General features: G+C 48.0%; 2 protein-coding genes across 3 annotated transcripts in view; both read left to right on the plus strand.

Annotated features, from left to right (window-relative positions):
• The first annotated feature begins 202 nt into the window (after positions 1 to 202).
• RPLP0 (ribosomal protein lateral stalk subunit P0) lies at positions 203 to 3,712 on the plus strand. The gene is made up of 8 exons (XM_079322202.1): positions 203 to 248; positions 440 to 543; positions 918 to 1,093; positions 1,191 to 1,278; positions 1,541 to 1,687; positions 2,132 to 2,317; positions 2,979 to 3,119; positions 3,476 to 3,712. Exons 2-8 carry the CDS (start codon positions 490 to 492, stop codon positions 3,641 to 3,643), a joined length of 960 nt encoding a protein of 319 aa, XP_079178328.1. The 5' UTR covers positions 203 to 248; positions 440 to 489; the 3' UTR covers positions 3,644 to 3,712.
• A 334-nt stretch (positions 3,713 to 4,046) lies between these two features.
• Positions 4,047 to 14,916, plus strand: part of GCN1 (GCN1 activator of EIF2AK4) — a 38,307-nt gene continuing 27,437 nt past the window's right edge. For both annotated transcript variants that reach the window (XM_079323103.1, XM_079323104.1), the window contains exons 1-18: positions 4,047 to 4,086; positions 5,607 to 5,709; positions 6,702 to 6,765; positions 7,319 to 7,450; positions 7,982 to 8,090; positions 8,748 to 8,846; positions 8,931 to 9,065; positions 9,533 to 9,601; positions 9,683 to 9,791; positions 10,190 to 10,264; positions 10,526 to 10,654; positions 10,860 to 10,910; positions 11,319 to 11,417; positions 11,687 to 11,860; positions 12,752 to 12,904; positions 13,653 to 13,745; positions 14,376 to 14,451; positions 14,613 to 14,772. In XM_079323103.1, coding sequence (XP_079179229.1) covers positions 4,069 to 4,086; positions 5,607 to 5,709; positions 6,702 to 6,765; positions 7,319 to 7,450; positions 7,982 to 8,090; positions 8,748 to 8,846; positions 8,931 to 9,065; positions 9,533 to 9,601; positions 9,683 to 9,791; positions 10,190 to 10,264; positions 10,526 to 10,654; positions 10,860 to 10,910; positions 11,319 to 11,417; positions 11,687 to 11,860; positions 12,752 to 12,904; positions 13,653 to 13,745; positions 14,376 to 14,451; positions 14,613 to 14,772 — 1,848 coding nt within the window. In that variant the 5' untranslated portion in view covers positions 4,047 to 4,068. The remainder of the gene's footprint in view (positions 4,087 to 5,606; positions 5,710 to 6,701; positions 6,766 to 7,318; positions 7,451 to 7,981; positions 8,091 to 8,747; positions 8,847 to 8,930; positions 9,066 to 9,532; positions 9,602 to 9,682; positions 9,792 to 10,189; positions 10,265 to 10,525; positions 10,655 to 10,859; positions 10,911 to 11,318; positions 11,418 to 11,686; positions 11,861 to 12,751; positions 12,905 to 13,652; positions 13,746 to 14,375; positions 14,452 to 14,612; positions 14,773 to 14,916) is intronic.

Consider the following 14,916-nt stretch of genomic DNA (forward strand, 5'->3'; position numbering starts at 1 on the left):
GGAGGGGGGCAGTGCGCTCCTCCGGCCGCCAGGGGGCGCCACGCGCCCGTCCGCGCGCGCTCCCCTGCGGCCTTCGCGCCTTCCGCTGGCGTCACGCGGTTCCCACAGCGCGGCGCACGATTGACGTGCAGAGCAGCCAATGGGCTGAGGGGAGGCAGCGCCGCGGCGCTCTGCGATTGGTTATGAGCCGCGGTATAAGAGGAGACAGGCCCGCCCTGAGGCCCTTCTTTCCCGGAGCCCTCGTGGAGGTGCGGGCGCGGCGCGGCGGCTCCAGGGCCCGGGCGGGGCTGGGACTGGGCGGCTGCGCTGAGGGGGGACGGACCGGGACCGGGAGCGGGGTTCTGGTCCTCGGCCGGGCTGTGGGGTTGGGAGCGCTGGGCCCCAGGGCGGAGAGGAGGGAAGGGTACGGACCCACCTGAGCCGCTCTTCTTCCTGGCAGGTCCTAGCTCGTCTTTAAACCCACCGGGCGATCCTTGGAGCACCGCCGAGATGCCCAGGGAAGACAGGGCTACGTGGAAGTCCAATTATTTTATGAAAATCATCGTGAGTGTCGACTCGGAGACCTCGTGGGGCGCTGCTGGGTCAGGGGGAGCCGGGCGGGCCGGGCTGTGGGGGCTTTTAAGAGAGATAGATGAGTACCATGTGTTGTCTGAACTAGTTCTTGGCACTGGGAAGAGACTTGAGGTAGTTCAGATCAGGCATCCTGAGAATGCCGTGGTGCTTGCAGATTTGGTCAGGGATGTAACTCGATGGCTGAGTGAAAGATGCAGCCTAAGCCACACCCAGCCTCACTCGGAGCCCATCATTCTCAAACTCCCGACAGACTTCTTTTACGTTTTGACGTGCTGAGGTTTTAATGCTGCTCTGTGCGCTGTTCTGTATTTATTTGTGTAGTTACAGTACTTTTTTTGCTATAGCAACTCCTGGATGATTACCCAAAATGTTTCATCGTGGGAGCAGACAACGTGGGATCCAAGCAGATGCAGCAGATCCGTATGTCCCTGCGTGGAAAAGCTGTTGTGCTGATGGGGAAGAACACGATGATGCGCAAAGCTATTCGTGGTCATCTGGAGAACAACCCTGCCCTAGAAAAGTGGGTAATGATGCCTGAGGGCACTTCTGGGTCCTCTGTCTTAAAGGAGGGGAGGTTGTCCGAGGAGTAAAACTGAAGGTTGTCATGTTCCCTTTAGGCTGCTGCCTCATATCCGTGGCAATGTGGGCTTTGTCTTCACTAAGGAGGATCTGACTGAGATCAGGGACATGCTGCTGGCTAACAAGGTAAGGGAGATCAGCCCTCACTGCATGTTTAGGCTGAGGTGGAATGCAAAATAAAACTAAGTCTTCACTGTGGACACTTGTTTAGTCGGAGTCCTTAAGGGTTGGGAACTGGCCCCTGCAGTCTTAGCCAAACTGCTTAAGTTCAGCTGCCTCACTTGTGTGTGCCTGGGTGCTGTTTGTCCTGGAGGAGCATGTCAGGGAGGAGGGATTCCACAAAATCTGAGTTGAGTGTTGTTGCTACTGCTCATCTCCCCCCTCTCAGGTGCCAGCTGCTGCCCGTGCCGGTGCTATCGCTCCTTGTGATGTGACTGTGCCAGCTCAGAACACGGGTCTCGGGCCCGAGAAGACCTCCTTTTTCCAGGCCTTGGGCATCACCACGAAGATTTCCAGAGGGACCATTGAAATTCTGGTCAGTGAGCTGCAGCTGTTTGAACTGTTCCTTGACTGGGAGGTCTTGATTGTGGCAGCTGAGGGAGCTGTGAAGGCCAAAGCTCTCATTAGTGCCAAGATGCTGTATGAGCAGTGTGATTATTGCACTTTGGGATCTGGAGGCGGGTGTCTGGCTTGGCTTCAGTGTGCAGTGTGGGGGGATTGAAGTTTTCCATCACATTTCCAGGGGTGGGTTCTGTCAGAGGAACATGCAGGTGAGCTACCCGTAGGTAATGCAGGAAACATGCTGCCTTTCTCCTGGCCAACATGGACTTGTTTATGTGGTCCTGAGCTTTCTCTGCTTGTGGAGTGTGTTGGTTGTGCTGATTTGCTCCTCCAGTTCCACTGTCTGTGTTTGTGTTCCACTGCTTTGACGGGCTGGACTTCCTTGGTCATATTAATTCCTTTTCCCTGCTCTCCTCAGAGCGATGTGCAGCTTATCAAGACTGGAGACAAAGTGGGTGCCAGCGAAGCCACTCTGCTCAACATGCTGAACATCTCCCCGTTCTCCTTCGGGTTGGTGATCCAGCAGGTCTTTGATAATGGCAGCATTTACAACCCTGAAGTGCTGGACATCACCGAGGAGACCTTGCACAAGCGCTTTCTGGAGGTGAGTGCCACAGCCCTGTCCCTCGTGTTCTGCCTCGCTGCTCTGGGAGCCAGCACTGCCTCAGAACAAAGTGTCCTGTCTGGTGTTTTCCACAAGGTCCTGCAGGGCTAGGATCTATCCCTGCTCCCATAAGGAACTGTGTGTCAAGGGAGTACCTTCCTGTAGGAGCCTTCACCTGAAGCTGCTTCAGAAATCATTTAAGGCCAGTTAAAATCATGCAATATGCGGAGTTGGAAGGGCCCCATAAGGAATCATTGAGTCCAACTCCTGGCTTGCACAAAACACCACAGCAATCCTACCCTGTGCCTGAGAGCATTGTCAAAATGCTTCTTGGCCTCTGGCTGCCTTAGGGCCGTACCATTCCATGGGGAGCCTGTTCAGTGCCCCACCACCCTCTGGGGGAAGACCCTTTTCTTATTATTCCACTTAAAACTCCACTGACACAGCTTCATGCCTTTCTGTCAGGTCACTGGTCAGCAGAGAGAGAGATCAGTGACACGTAAATCTTGATGCCTTGATTTTGCTGGAGCTGTTACCAGTGTGCATTGCATGCTTTCCCTTGTGTTGGCAGTGTAAAAGGTGTCATCTGCCCATCCTCTGCTGTGATTTCTAGTCCAGGCTAATTCTCAGACCACAGAAACACGAGTCTGTCTCTTCACAGGGTGTTCGTAATGTTGCCAGCATCTGTCTGCAAATTGGGTACCCGACCATCGCGTCCGTGCCCCACTCCATCATCAATGGCTACAAGCGTGTCCTGGCCGTGGCTGTGGAGACTGACTACACCTTCCCACTGGCTGAAAAGGTGACGGCTGGCTTTGAGCTCTGCACAGGAGCACGTTAGAAATGCAGCCAGGCACATTCACAGCGTGTTCCCTGGTTTGGGAGGACTGGGACACACGCCTGTGTGTGGGATGTATCTGGAGAAGGGGCACTTGCTTCCATATGTTGTGTACAAATGGCAGGAGAAAGCTGATTTACCTGGTGTTCCTTTGGGGCTGTTCATTCAGCATAGCTGAAATGTGTTTGGTACTTCATATCTGCTGGTGAACCTGTTAGGTTCTGGCAAGCTGGGAGTGCTGCCTTTTATCATTGCAAAGGTTCAATCCAGCAAGTTGTTTTGTTCCCTGTGAATTTATATTTTTTCCCCTACTTTTGCAGGTGAAGGCCTTCCTGGCAGACCCCTCAGCCTTTGTGGCAGCCATGCCTGTGGTGGCTGAAGCAGCTGCACCTGCTGCTGCTGCTGCTGCTGCTGCTCCAGCGAAGGAGGCAGCAAAGGAGGAGTCGGAGGAGTCTGACGAGGACATGGGATTTGGTCTCTTTGACTAAGAGCAGCCACCCTCTGCCTCTGTCAGAGTTGGTCCGATGGGAGAAATAAAAAGTTATTTTACACCTTCATGTGTGCCTGCATCGGTGGTGTAGTCTGTATCAGCTGGGGTTTGGGAAGGGTGTAACCCGAGGGGCCCGGCGCTGCAGGGCGATGGTTGTTCTCGGGCAGGGCAGCGGTTGTGCCCCGGCCGCGGGTGCTGCAGGGGAGCGCTAGTTCTGGGGAGCGCTAGTTCTGGGGGCCGCAGCGCCGTTCCCCCGGCCGGGCCGAGCACAGGCCGTGCCCGCGGCAGCTCCGGGCGGTGCAGCCGCCGTCCGTCCCGTCCCGTTCCGTTTCCCCACGCGGCTCGGGCCGGCGGGCAGCGCCCATCGCCGCGGGCCGGGCCCGCCCCGGAAGCCGCTACCGGTTCCGGGGTCGCGGCGGAGCGATGGCGGCCGACACGCAGGTGAGTGCGGGACGGGCCGCGCAGGGTCCGGCCCGGCCGGGGGAGAGCGGCGGGGGCCGCGCCCGGGGCCGCGCCGCGCCCTCGGCCCGCCCGCGGGGCCCGGCGCGGTGCCGGAGCCGCCGGGGGACGTGGCGGCCGGGGCGGGCCCCGCCGAGCCCGGCCCGCGGGAAGGGAAGGAGCCCTGGGAGCCCGGGCGGAGCCGGGCCCGAGCCGCTGGTCCCGGTTGGCAGCGGCCGCGCCGTGCCCGCTCCCCGTGCCCGCTGTCTGTGCCCGGCTGCCGGGCTGCATCCTGAGCGCCTTGGGACGCTCCCTGTGTCGGGTCCTTGCTTGTATCAATACTGCCTTTGTCCTCTGTATTTGTTTGCAGCGGCATTGCTGGTATGCTGGCTGTGTAACGTGTGCATAAACGTCCTAAAAAATAAAATGCAAACTGGTAAAGCCTGTCCCAATGGCTTTTCCGTGGAGACTCGGTGGGTAGTCGAGGTTTTGCAGTTTGTGTAAGTCACTGAGATGCTGTTGAGGTCCTGTAGCGTTATAGATAATTTATATTTTAAATTTCGAGACTCAGGATAATTTTAACACGTTTTTCATGTCTGCACATCTCCCTGCTCCTCATTAAGCAGCATGAGTAAGTGCAGCTTGGTTTGAATTTGCATATGATGAACTCATGTAATTGAAAGCTTTCAGAGGAGAGCAGATCCTGAAGCAGCTGGTTCTTTTAGTTCAGGTGTCAGTGACATTGGTCATCCTTTGCAGCTCAAGCCAGCCTTGCTGTCCAGAGGTGCAGCACTGCTTCCAGCCAGTTTTTCAGGGCACCTGTGGGTGTGAAATGGTCACAGTCCCAGGGAAGTGTGGATGGACTTTGAAGGCCAGGAAGCCACTGCAGGATTAGCATTCCAGTGTGCCAGCAAAAGGCTTCACTGAAAGCACCATTGAGGAGCTCTTTGAAAAAGATTGAAAAGGGAAGGAACAGTTTTCAATGAGTTTCTAAAGACATGCTCATTTGCTGCCTTTCAGAAAGGTGATATGAAGTTGCTCAGTTTAAAAGCTGAATTTCCTGCAGAGCTGTGTTTTTTGTTTTATATAAATGCAGAAAACCTGGGCATGTAGGTGTCCCTGGGTTGTCTTCAGTTCAAGTCCCCTTCAGGACTACCTGGACTTCAGCAGAGAACATACAGGGAGAAGCTCCTTTGAATTCTGGAAGTTGCTTTTTTTTTTTTTTTTTTGCTTTGAAAGGTCCTGTACTCCAGATTATGGGTCCTATCTCTTTCTCTGTGTTACTTTAGAGGGGTAAGTGTCTCTTACAGAGCATGAGAGCACAGATAATTGGAGAGCAGTTGTCCCTCAGCCCTGGGGAAGGAGTTTCACAGTGTGAAGCACAGTGACCCTTCCTTGTAGATGCTCACATTTGGGCACTAAGAGATCATGTGGCAGCAAGTGACATGTTCTGCTTGCCCTGGTTTTTGTTCTGTGGATTGATATCAAAGGCAGTCTGATGTTTTTCTGCTTTGTGGTTTTAGATTTCTGACACACTGAAGCGGTTTGCAGTGAAAGTGACCACAGCCAGCGTGAAGGAGCGGAGAGAGATCCTCAGTGAGCTGGGAAAATGCATCTCTGGGAAAGGTAAGAGCTTGGGAGTGCTGTTCTGTTTACCTGGGTGGAGGAGAATGTTAAAATGTTTTGTTTCAAAAGGCTGTGTGAGGGTTGGTTGTTTGAGGGAAGGTGCTGGTGTCTTTGGAGCCAGTGCTCCATCACAGGGTTAATTCCAAGCATGAAGTTTGGTAGAACAGAACCCCAGCTTTTGGCACATCTGCTTTTTCCAGTCAGTAGTTGCCTTGGGTTTTAACTTTTATATTTTTCCAGAATCTCTGCACTTAGTGTGTAACTCTGAAACTTCATATTAGGTGTTATTAGTTTTTATATATTAGTTCTCTTCACAGGGGAGTTAGACAAAACAGTCCCTTTCTAGCTGGAGAATCAAGGACACCTGGTACCCAAAAATCATAAACAAGAGTAAGGGAAAGGGGCCAAGCCAGGGGCTGAGACTTCATAACCTGGGGCTGTAGTTGGAGAATTGACCCCAAAATATGGATGAACCAGAACTTACAAAATATAAAATATAAAGACTCGTGACCAGGATCCATCTTGGATTTGATTTGGGTGCAGCCCTGGCTGGGCTCTTGCACTGCCCAAGGTGGATCCTTTCAGTAAATAACTATTTTATCCCTTTTGCTCTCTCTAGAGCCTTTCCAGTCAGAAGTTGTAGCACTGTGTATGTTAGTTCTTCTTTAATGTATCATTTGAGTTTCTTTCATGACTCTTGGCTTGATCTTTTAGTACTCATGGAATATTTGGATACATACAGCTGAAGCAAATTTTTTGAACTTATTTCTCTCATTTTCTGAAGATGACCATGTTTCATGTGTTCCATTTTTATCGCTATTCTTTAAAATACGCATAAAATGTATAAAACCAGCAAACTTCTGTTGTGATTCTTGCGAGCAATTTCATAGTTGTGAACAGTTTTACGTATTTCAGTCATGAAGTGGATCATATTTGTGTTAAAGATTAAGAGCTCAGTGATTGATGAAGTATTTTGAAATACATTGTTACAGATCTCCCAGAAGGTGCAGTGAAAGGCCTTTGCAAACTCTTCTGCCTTACTCTGCATCGATACCGGTGAGTAAATTGATGTGGAAAGGCTGCATTATGTAATCTATCAGTATTTAGTAGTTGAATTGGTCTGGAGCATCTGGAAGTGTTAGCAAGCAGTGTCACAGAGATGTAAATGACACTAAACAATGTCATCTTGTAATTACATTCTCAGGGGAGGATTGACATTAAAAAGTTTTACAATATTTGCCTTGCATTTTGACTTTAATTTTGAAATTTAAACTTTAATCCTGTGGTTCAGTTTGCAAGAATGAACACCCATCTCCTTGTGAAGCAAGACTGAGCTGTCTTTTAGATGCCTTTTGGTCAATTTTAGGTGGGATAAAAAGTGTTGTAGAGCAGCTGTTCAGAACCCATTTTCTTCTACAGTCTGCCAGAGGGTCTCCACATAAGTGCTGTCACTTGAGGAATGGAATGGAAGTTTCTCCCAGAAACTTCTCCACTTAGCAGAACAGCCAGGATAAAATAGTTGCTAGCTTGACTGGTGAAAAGAGAAAGCAGAGCCCTTGGTGGGGTGCAGTGTGCAGGTTCAGGATGCTGATGGTGCTGTTTGTCACAGGGATGCAGCGTCCCGCAGAGCCCTGCAGTTGGCCCTTCAGCAGCTCGCAGAGTCCCAGCCTGAGGCCACGGCAAAAAACCTGCTGCACTCTCTGCAGTCTTCAGGGATTGGTGGCAAGGCTGGGGTGCCCAGGTGAGTTGCTTGGTGTGGGAGCAGTTCTGAGTTGCTGGTAGTTCCTCCTGTTCAGAATGCTGCTTGGCAGAGGTGTTAAAAGCCTTTAGACACAAAGCTGTTAATGCTGCTCAGATCCTCTCTTGCCTCTTCCATGCCACCTGGGAAAGCAGAGGGAATATCCTGGTATGACTGCTGGTGGATTGGGGCTGAGTTATGTTTTAGTCTTTGTTAAACTTCAGCTCTAGGGAGATGAGGAACAAACTCTTTTAAGAAACAGTCTCCAAAATTGTTAGGAAAGAGAATTTCATCACCTGTCAAATGTTCAGCTGCCTCTTGTACTTTTTGGAAGCTTTGAGTATCAAACCAGAGCTGAAACAAACAACTTCTGAGGGCTGATTATTCCCTTTAAAAACTAAGGCTTTAGCTGCATTTTTGTGTGATAAAATTGCCTGTCAGTAACTTGGACAAAATGGGTCTGTAATGGTCGAGTAGGTAAAAGTTATGTCCTGGGAAGTGTAGATTTACCTCCCTCTCCTGTTTGTACAACAGTAAGAGCAGTGGATCTGCAGCTCTGCTGGCACTCTCCTGGACATGCCTGCTTGTACGCACAGTCTTTCCAACACCTGACAAGAGACAGGGAGAAACCTGGAAAAAACTGGTAGGTTCTTTAAGGTTTGCGGAAATATCCCTTTGCAGATATGGACTTAAATATTTCTGATGTGTTTAAGTTGCTGCAATGTTGCAAACAGTTCTGAATGTAACTGAAAACACCAAGTTAGAATCTGAGTTTTGAGGGCGTTTGGTGTATTGTGATCTTTGCTGCTGCCCTGGGGAAAGCAGGAGGTGTGTAAAGCATGAGTGGGGTGGGGCAGTCTTGCACCTGTGCATTTCTCTGCATACAGAGATGGCTACTGGTGCCTCTGAGGGGCATCTGCAGTGTGGCATGAAGTCCTTGTGCCTTGCTTGAAATATCTCTGTATGATACTTGGTTGTACGAGTATCAAGGAGCTTTTACCTTCCTTTCACTTCCTTTGCACATACTTGCAACTGTGCTCATGACACACTGGGATACAGTAGGAACAGATTTTAAGAAGAGATGTGATCTGTTTTCAGTGTTTACAAAACTGCTGGCATGGTTCTGCTCAGAGATGTGGGATGAAAGCAAAGGCAGCTTGTTGGAAGAACTTAGATGATCTAAAGACTTAAGCAGATTCAGCTAATCATTGACAATCACTGACATTTGGCATGTCTGGTTTGATACAAGCTCTCTGGGAAGCAGGTGCACAAAGGTTTTCTTGGCTGTTGCCTTTGGCAGGTGGAGGTTCAGTGCTTGCTCCTTTTGGAAGTCCTGGGAGGCTCTCACAAGCAGGCAGTGGATGGGGCTGTGAAGAAATTGAACAGGCTGTGGAAAGAGGTGATGTATACATTATGTGCCATATTCTACAGCTGTCTGTTCTGTTCTGTGTTGTTAATGTGCCTTGCTTTTTTTCTCTTTAAGAACCAGGATCTGGTGGATCAGTACCTATCTGTCATTCTTGGGCTTGAACCAAACCAGAGTTATGCTGCGATGCTGGGACTTGTGGTGCAGTTTTGCACAGCCCAGAAGGAGATGGATATTATTAAAAGATACAAGGTAAATCTGCTGTACAGCTTTTTTGAGGGGGAATAAGAAGCATCACTTGTTATCATGAAGAATGGACTGAATAGATATCTTAGTGAGGCTGGTACTTTGCATCTGCCCTGGTTTCACTGTCTCTCAATTCAGTAGTCCAGTGCTTCTGACTGAAACAGCTGGGGTGTGTTTAGAGAGGAGTTTGGTGTGTTTGGTGTTGCCTGTGCATTTTCTGTGGATGTCCAGCATACAGCTTCCTGCCTTGTCCCTGCTATGGGAGTGAAAGGCAGCATGTAGCTCTTGGTGTGGTTTGAGTGTTGGGCTCAGGGTAGAGCAGGGAGCACTGGTCTCTGCTGCACTGGCTCATGTGAGGATAGATGGAAAGCTTTCAGAGGAGGAGGAGATGAGGTATCCAGCCTGGCACCTGATTGCTGGGAGCTGTGTACAGGTTGAGATGTGGCTGTAATCTGGTGTTTCTGCTTGTTCAGAGTGCTCTACTGGATTTCTACTTGAAGACCATCCTTATGAGCAAGACAAAGCCTCAGAAGCATGTGCTGGTGAGACAATATTTAGAGCTGCTTGTGATGTTGTCCCACAGGCAGCAGTGCCCTGTGCTGAGTGCCCTGTCCCCTTTGCAGGACAGCTGCTCTCCACTGCTTCGCTACATGTCCCACCCTGAATTCAAGGACTCTGTTTTGCCAACTCTGCAGAAATCCCTGCTGCGGAGTCCTGAGAACGTAATTGAAAGTGAGTGTCATCTCTGCATTGCTCTGTCAAAGTGCCTAAATCCTTAGTGCTCTGGAGCTGTTGGGGCAGTGTCACTCTGGCCTATGATTTTGGTCTGAGTGCAGGCAGGATTGTCTGGCTTCCAAGGGTTAGATGTGAAAGCAACATTTGTGGTGTGATCCCAAGTGCCAGGGTGTGTGATAGCTGCTGTTTGCACTGAGGACAGGATTTCACAGCTGAGTGACAAGAATAATCCTGAATTATTCTGTTCACTGGGCATCGATTTCAGTAGGTTGTTTTTATTCCTACTCTTTACTACTCTGTCTCCTCTTGATGTGAATTGTGGGGAAGAGTGCACTAAAATGCCAATGGCACATCACATTTTGTTAAGTAACTGTTCTTATCTTTTCTGTTGTCAGCAATCTCTTGCTTGCTCGTATCTGTGAACCTGGATCTTAGCCAGTATGCTCTAGACATTGTGAAAGGACTGGCCAGTAAGTATTCTCACTTCTAGAGGGAATTATGTATTTAGAATAAAGCTTTCTGCAACTTTCTGGCTGTACCTACAACAGCTTGATTGCTGGTGAAAAGGTTGTTTTAGGTGAAAGGGAGGATGATGCTGTAAATTGGAATTGCAGTAGTTCACATGATGATTCCAGAAGCTGCATTAAGCTACATGTAAAGATAATCCTTACTTGCTGACTTTATGCAGTTTGTTGTAAGGATCTCTTAGCTTATGTGTTATTATTTTCTAGGTCATCTGAAATCCAACAGTGTGCAGCTGATGGATGAAGCAGTTGTGGCACTGAAGAACTTGGCTCGGCAGTGCAGCGATCCCTCAGCTGTGGAGTCGCTGGGCAGGCACCTTTTTGCCATCTTAGGGGGTGAGTGAATTGTAGGATAAGAAGTGGGGATGAATCAAGGAGGTTTATGTAATGTATTTTCTGTTCTCTTTACTGCCTGTGTGGAAGGGGTGGTTCAGCCTGGATCAGGGATAATGGGGCAAGCTTTTGTGTTTTGGAGGAGATTCTTGATGTAACACAGCTTTTGCCTGTAATCACCTGTCACCTTTGTGTTTCTTGTTGGCAGGCTCAGAGGGGAAGCTGACAGTTGTTGCTCAGAAGATGAGTGTCCTTTCAGGTGAGGATCCTAGAAGAAAGCTGTTTCTCTGGTGAAAGAAATCAAGCAGAAGGCTGAATGGAAGGGATCCATACCTCAGCCTTTAGCATTTCCTGCCTGTCACTCTAAATTGGCTGTAGTTGGAGGCATAGAAGGTGCTGGATACCACATATCAGTTTCTGACTTTCTATTCAAAGAGAATAATTGGCTGGGAGGCCAAAAATTTTATTTGAAGGAGATGACTTGTACCCAGAGTGAAAATGAAGAAAGCAGTCTGGCAGTGTGGTACATGGTGGATGGGACATCCAGATGTACTGACAAGAAAAAGAGATGTCTGTGCAAGGATTGTAGTATGAAGGGTCATTCTTGATTGGTTTTAGATATTATGTTGGTAGTTTGGGAACTACTGAGAGAATTCTGTCCTTTCAGGGATTGGCAGCCTGAGTCACCATGTGGTTTCTGGACCCTCCAGCCAAGCTCTGAGTGCAACTGTGGCTGAGCTTTTCATCCCTTTCCTCCAACAAGAAGGTGAGACCTCTTGCCTTTGTTTTGGGTTTGCCAAGCTGCATTCATCCTGAGCAGGGTTTTCACATGGTTATTCAAGATTAATCTTGATTCTTGCCTGCTGTTACAGAATCTGTTGCCCTGTTTTGATGAGCAACCCCATGGAGACTGTGCTGTGCCTGTCAGGAGCACACGTGTTCTTTTCCTGCATCCTGATGTTGTTACCCACTTTCTGTTTCATGTTCTGTGCTTTCTGCAATTGCTGAGCTGATGTGAGCTCTGTTTCTCCCCAGTCCATGAAGGCACATTGGTTCATGCAGTCTCTGTCCTGGCTCTTTGGTGTGCTCGGTTCACCACAGAAGTTCCTAAGAAGCTGGTGGAATGGCTGAAGAAAGCCTTCAGCCTTAAAACCTCCACTTCAGCAGTGAGACATGCCTACCTGCAGTGCATGCTAGCCTCCTTCAAAGGTAAAACTGGGCAGCTGTTAATAACTCTTGGCTCTGGGGCTTAGGAGGAGAGTTATCAACCTTTGTACTTCCTGAGAGCTGTGCAGATTAAGAAAGATTTTTAAGGCAGTGTCTTTTTACTGACCTCCTTCATATTTTTCCTTAAACTCTCTTTTGCCTTCAAGTTTAAAGATGGTTTGTTTCCTTGTGTAACTAAAATTACTGCCTATCATGCTGCCTTTCATATATCTCAAAGTAATTTTTGATTGATTTATTTTTATCTTACAACTAAATTACAAGGTTTCTAGCCCAGGGGTCATATTTTGTATTATATAGCACCCAGTGCAGTGGGACCTTGGTCTCTGGGTTTGACTCTTGGAAACTTAAAAAAAAAAAGACAGTGTTGGAAATTAAGAACTCGAGAAATTACTGTCTTTTGGTGATCCTCTTGGGATTTACATCTGTTGGTCCTGCCCCCTTTGACTGCAGTATTTCATCCACATTTGCAGACCTCTGGGATTCCTTAACTTCTGAATGTTTGATGTGAAACAGATGGTCATGGCTTGCCAGGAATTTGCTTTCCCTCTCTCAGGCAAACATTAATCTTTGAAGTCAGACTTCCTGTGATTTAAGTAATTCCTTTAATGTAACTGAATTAGCATTTTATTTTGCATCCCATGTACAGAAACTTAATATATTGAGATGGGACTGTTCTGTCTGTGAGGAAAGGACTGAAGTGGTTGCCATTGAGCTTTTCATAGTTGCAGTTTAATGGTAGTGTTTGGGAGATTCAGTCTTCCCAGTGTGTGTCTGATTCCTTTCCTTGTCTCCTTGGCAAGGAAAAACCATTGGTACCTGAGTTGTAAAGTGAGGACCCTGCTGTTTTGTAATGTGTCTCTTTTATCCTCTCAGGTGACACATTATTGCAGGGAATGGACTTGCTGCCCATGCTGATCCAGGCAGTAGAAAAAGCAGCATCTCAGAGTACTCAGGTTCCCATGGTAACTGAAGGAGTTGCTGCAGCTTTGTTGATCTGCAGGATGTCTGTAATTGAGGGACAAACTGGTAAGGTCACAAAACAGCTGGCAGAATCCAATATAAACAGATTCTGAGGGTTAACACTTCTTGACAATGGGCAGGAGATATCATTTCCTAATCTATATATAGTTTCTACATAGAGAATCATTGGTCTTCTATAAACCAGGGAAAGATCAATTCCCATCTCTCTTATTTACAGTGAAGAGTTCTTACTCTACCATGACTTAGCAAATTCCAGCCTTCATTCATATATAGAGCAATATTCCACTTTATTTTGACAGGAGATGTTCACCCTGACCTTACATGGTAGGATTTGACTGATACATTAGAAGTATTACTTGATTGTTATTTGGGTAGTGTTTTTACAGACCTTTGGAAAGCATAGGGACTGGAATTCTGTCTCCCATCAGAGGATATTTCAAGAGCTTTCTGAGTTCATACATCTGCCAGGATATAAAATCAGGTGTGTTCTAGCAAAAGCAACACACCACTTCTCCTTTTTACTTCTAGGAAGGTTTGCCCTATGAAAGATTAAGGTGAATCAGGCTTTACATTTCACACATACAAGTCAGAGAAAGGTATTTTTGTCAGCTGATGTTTTTTGGGCATATTAATAGTTCTAAATGAGAGAAATGAGAGGCTTTAGAATTGAAGACGAGGCTAGAAGTAACTTGAGGGATTTTGGGAGAGAGAATTTTACTGCATTTTATGTGCAATGATGAGTTCTAACTTATTTTGAAACATCCCTGATGGATATCTGTTCTTTTCCTGACAGAGTCTAAGCTGAGTGGTTTCTGGCAGCTGATTTTGGATGAGAAAAAACAGATTTTTACATCTGAGAAGTTTTTGCAGTCTGCATCAGAGGAAGGTAAATTGGCTGTTACTGTCTGTCCAGTTGCTGTTTAACTCAGTTTCTTAGTACTGGACAAGAATGTTGTTAGCCCTGTTCTGTGATATTTGGAGGATACAGTTTCAGATTAACATCAGCTGTGTACTCTTCAGAAGAACACCTACACTAGCTGTAGTCTAACCTTGAAAATGAATTAATTTATTTCTTGATGAACCTGAGTTACCACTCATTTATCATTCCAAATGATAAAGCAATGCAAGGGCCTTATGCCAGTTGACACTCAGTACCCATTTCATTGCCACTGAAGCCATTTTGGCAGGGCTCAGGAATTAACAGAACTGAAGCACTGAGCGTGGTGTTTATAATTTGCTTTGCTCTGTCCACTTAGACCAAAATAGGTCACACACAATGGTCAGGAAAATTGTGCTGGGATTCAGCTAACAACATTTCAATGAAATCATGGTTCAGTTCCCAGTCTTGGCAGATCTGAGTTGGATTTGTCTCTAGCTTCAATGAGAAGATTCTGTAGAGGCTCAGCTTGGGGAGCTATTTTAATGTGTCCTGCTTGCTGTTTGTTTGTTTTCAGGTGAAAAAAATCTGTTTCCTTACAAAGTCTCATGCTGGTTTAAATCTTTCTCTTCCCCCCAGCCCTGTGCACGGTGCTGCAGCTGACAGAGCGCCTGCTCTTGGATCACGCACAGCGGCTGCCGGAAAGCAAAGTTCAGTACGTACAGTGCACTTGCAGTGCCTGATCCCTGTCTGACCCCAGAGTGCTGCTGTGGCACTGGGGGGTGGGCCTGGGGCTGTGCACAGAATGAACTCTTTGCCTTTGTGTCCCCTTGGCTGCAGAGCTGCCTCCCTGGCTAACCCTGTCTGTGTTTGCAGGCAGTACCACCGTGCCCTGGTGGCTGTGCTGCTGAGCCGCACCTGGCACGTCCGCAGGCAGGCCCACCACACTGTCAGGAAGCTCTTGTCCTCCCTGGGAGGGTACAAACTGGCCTATGGGCTCTTGGAGGAGCTCAAAGTGGTTCTCAGCTCTCATAAGGTGAGTAAGCAGTGAGTGTCTGCTCAGACAGATGTCTGAGTGGTGCCAGTCACCTCCTTGCCCTAGGTTTGCTGTTAGCATTGACATACAGCCTGATGTGAACAGGATTCTGCTCCAGAGGATCTCTCTGAATGTTACTGGATT

The sequence above is a fragment of the Erithacus rubecula genome, assembly GCF_903797595.1.
Source record: "Erithacus rubecula genome assembly, chromosome: 19".
NCBI classification, from domain to species: domain Eukaryota; kingdom Metazoa; phylum Chordata; class Aves; order Passeriformes; family Muscicapidae; genus Erithacus; species Erithacus rubecula.

What these genes read in the sequence shown, in the direction of transcription:
- RPLP0 (XM_079322202.1), top strand. Translation starts at nt 490, where the DNA reads ATGCCCAGGGAAGACAGGGCTACGTGGAAGTCCAATTATTTTATGAAA. An exon ending in TGCACAAGCGCTTTCTGGAG is followed by an intron (nt 2,318 to 2,978) that starts GTGAGTGCCACA and finishes GTCTCTTCACAG; the next exon opens with GGTGTTCGTAATGTTGCCAG. An exon ending in CCTTCCCACTGGCTGAAAAG is followed by an intron (nt 3,120 to 3,475) that starts GTGACGGCTGGC and finishes CTACTTTTGCAG; the next exon opens with GTGAAGGCCTTCCTGGCAGA.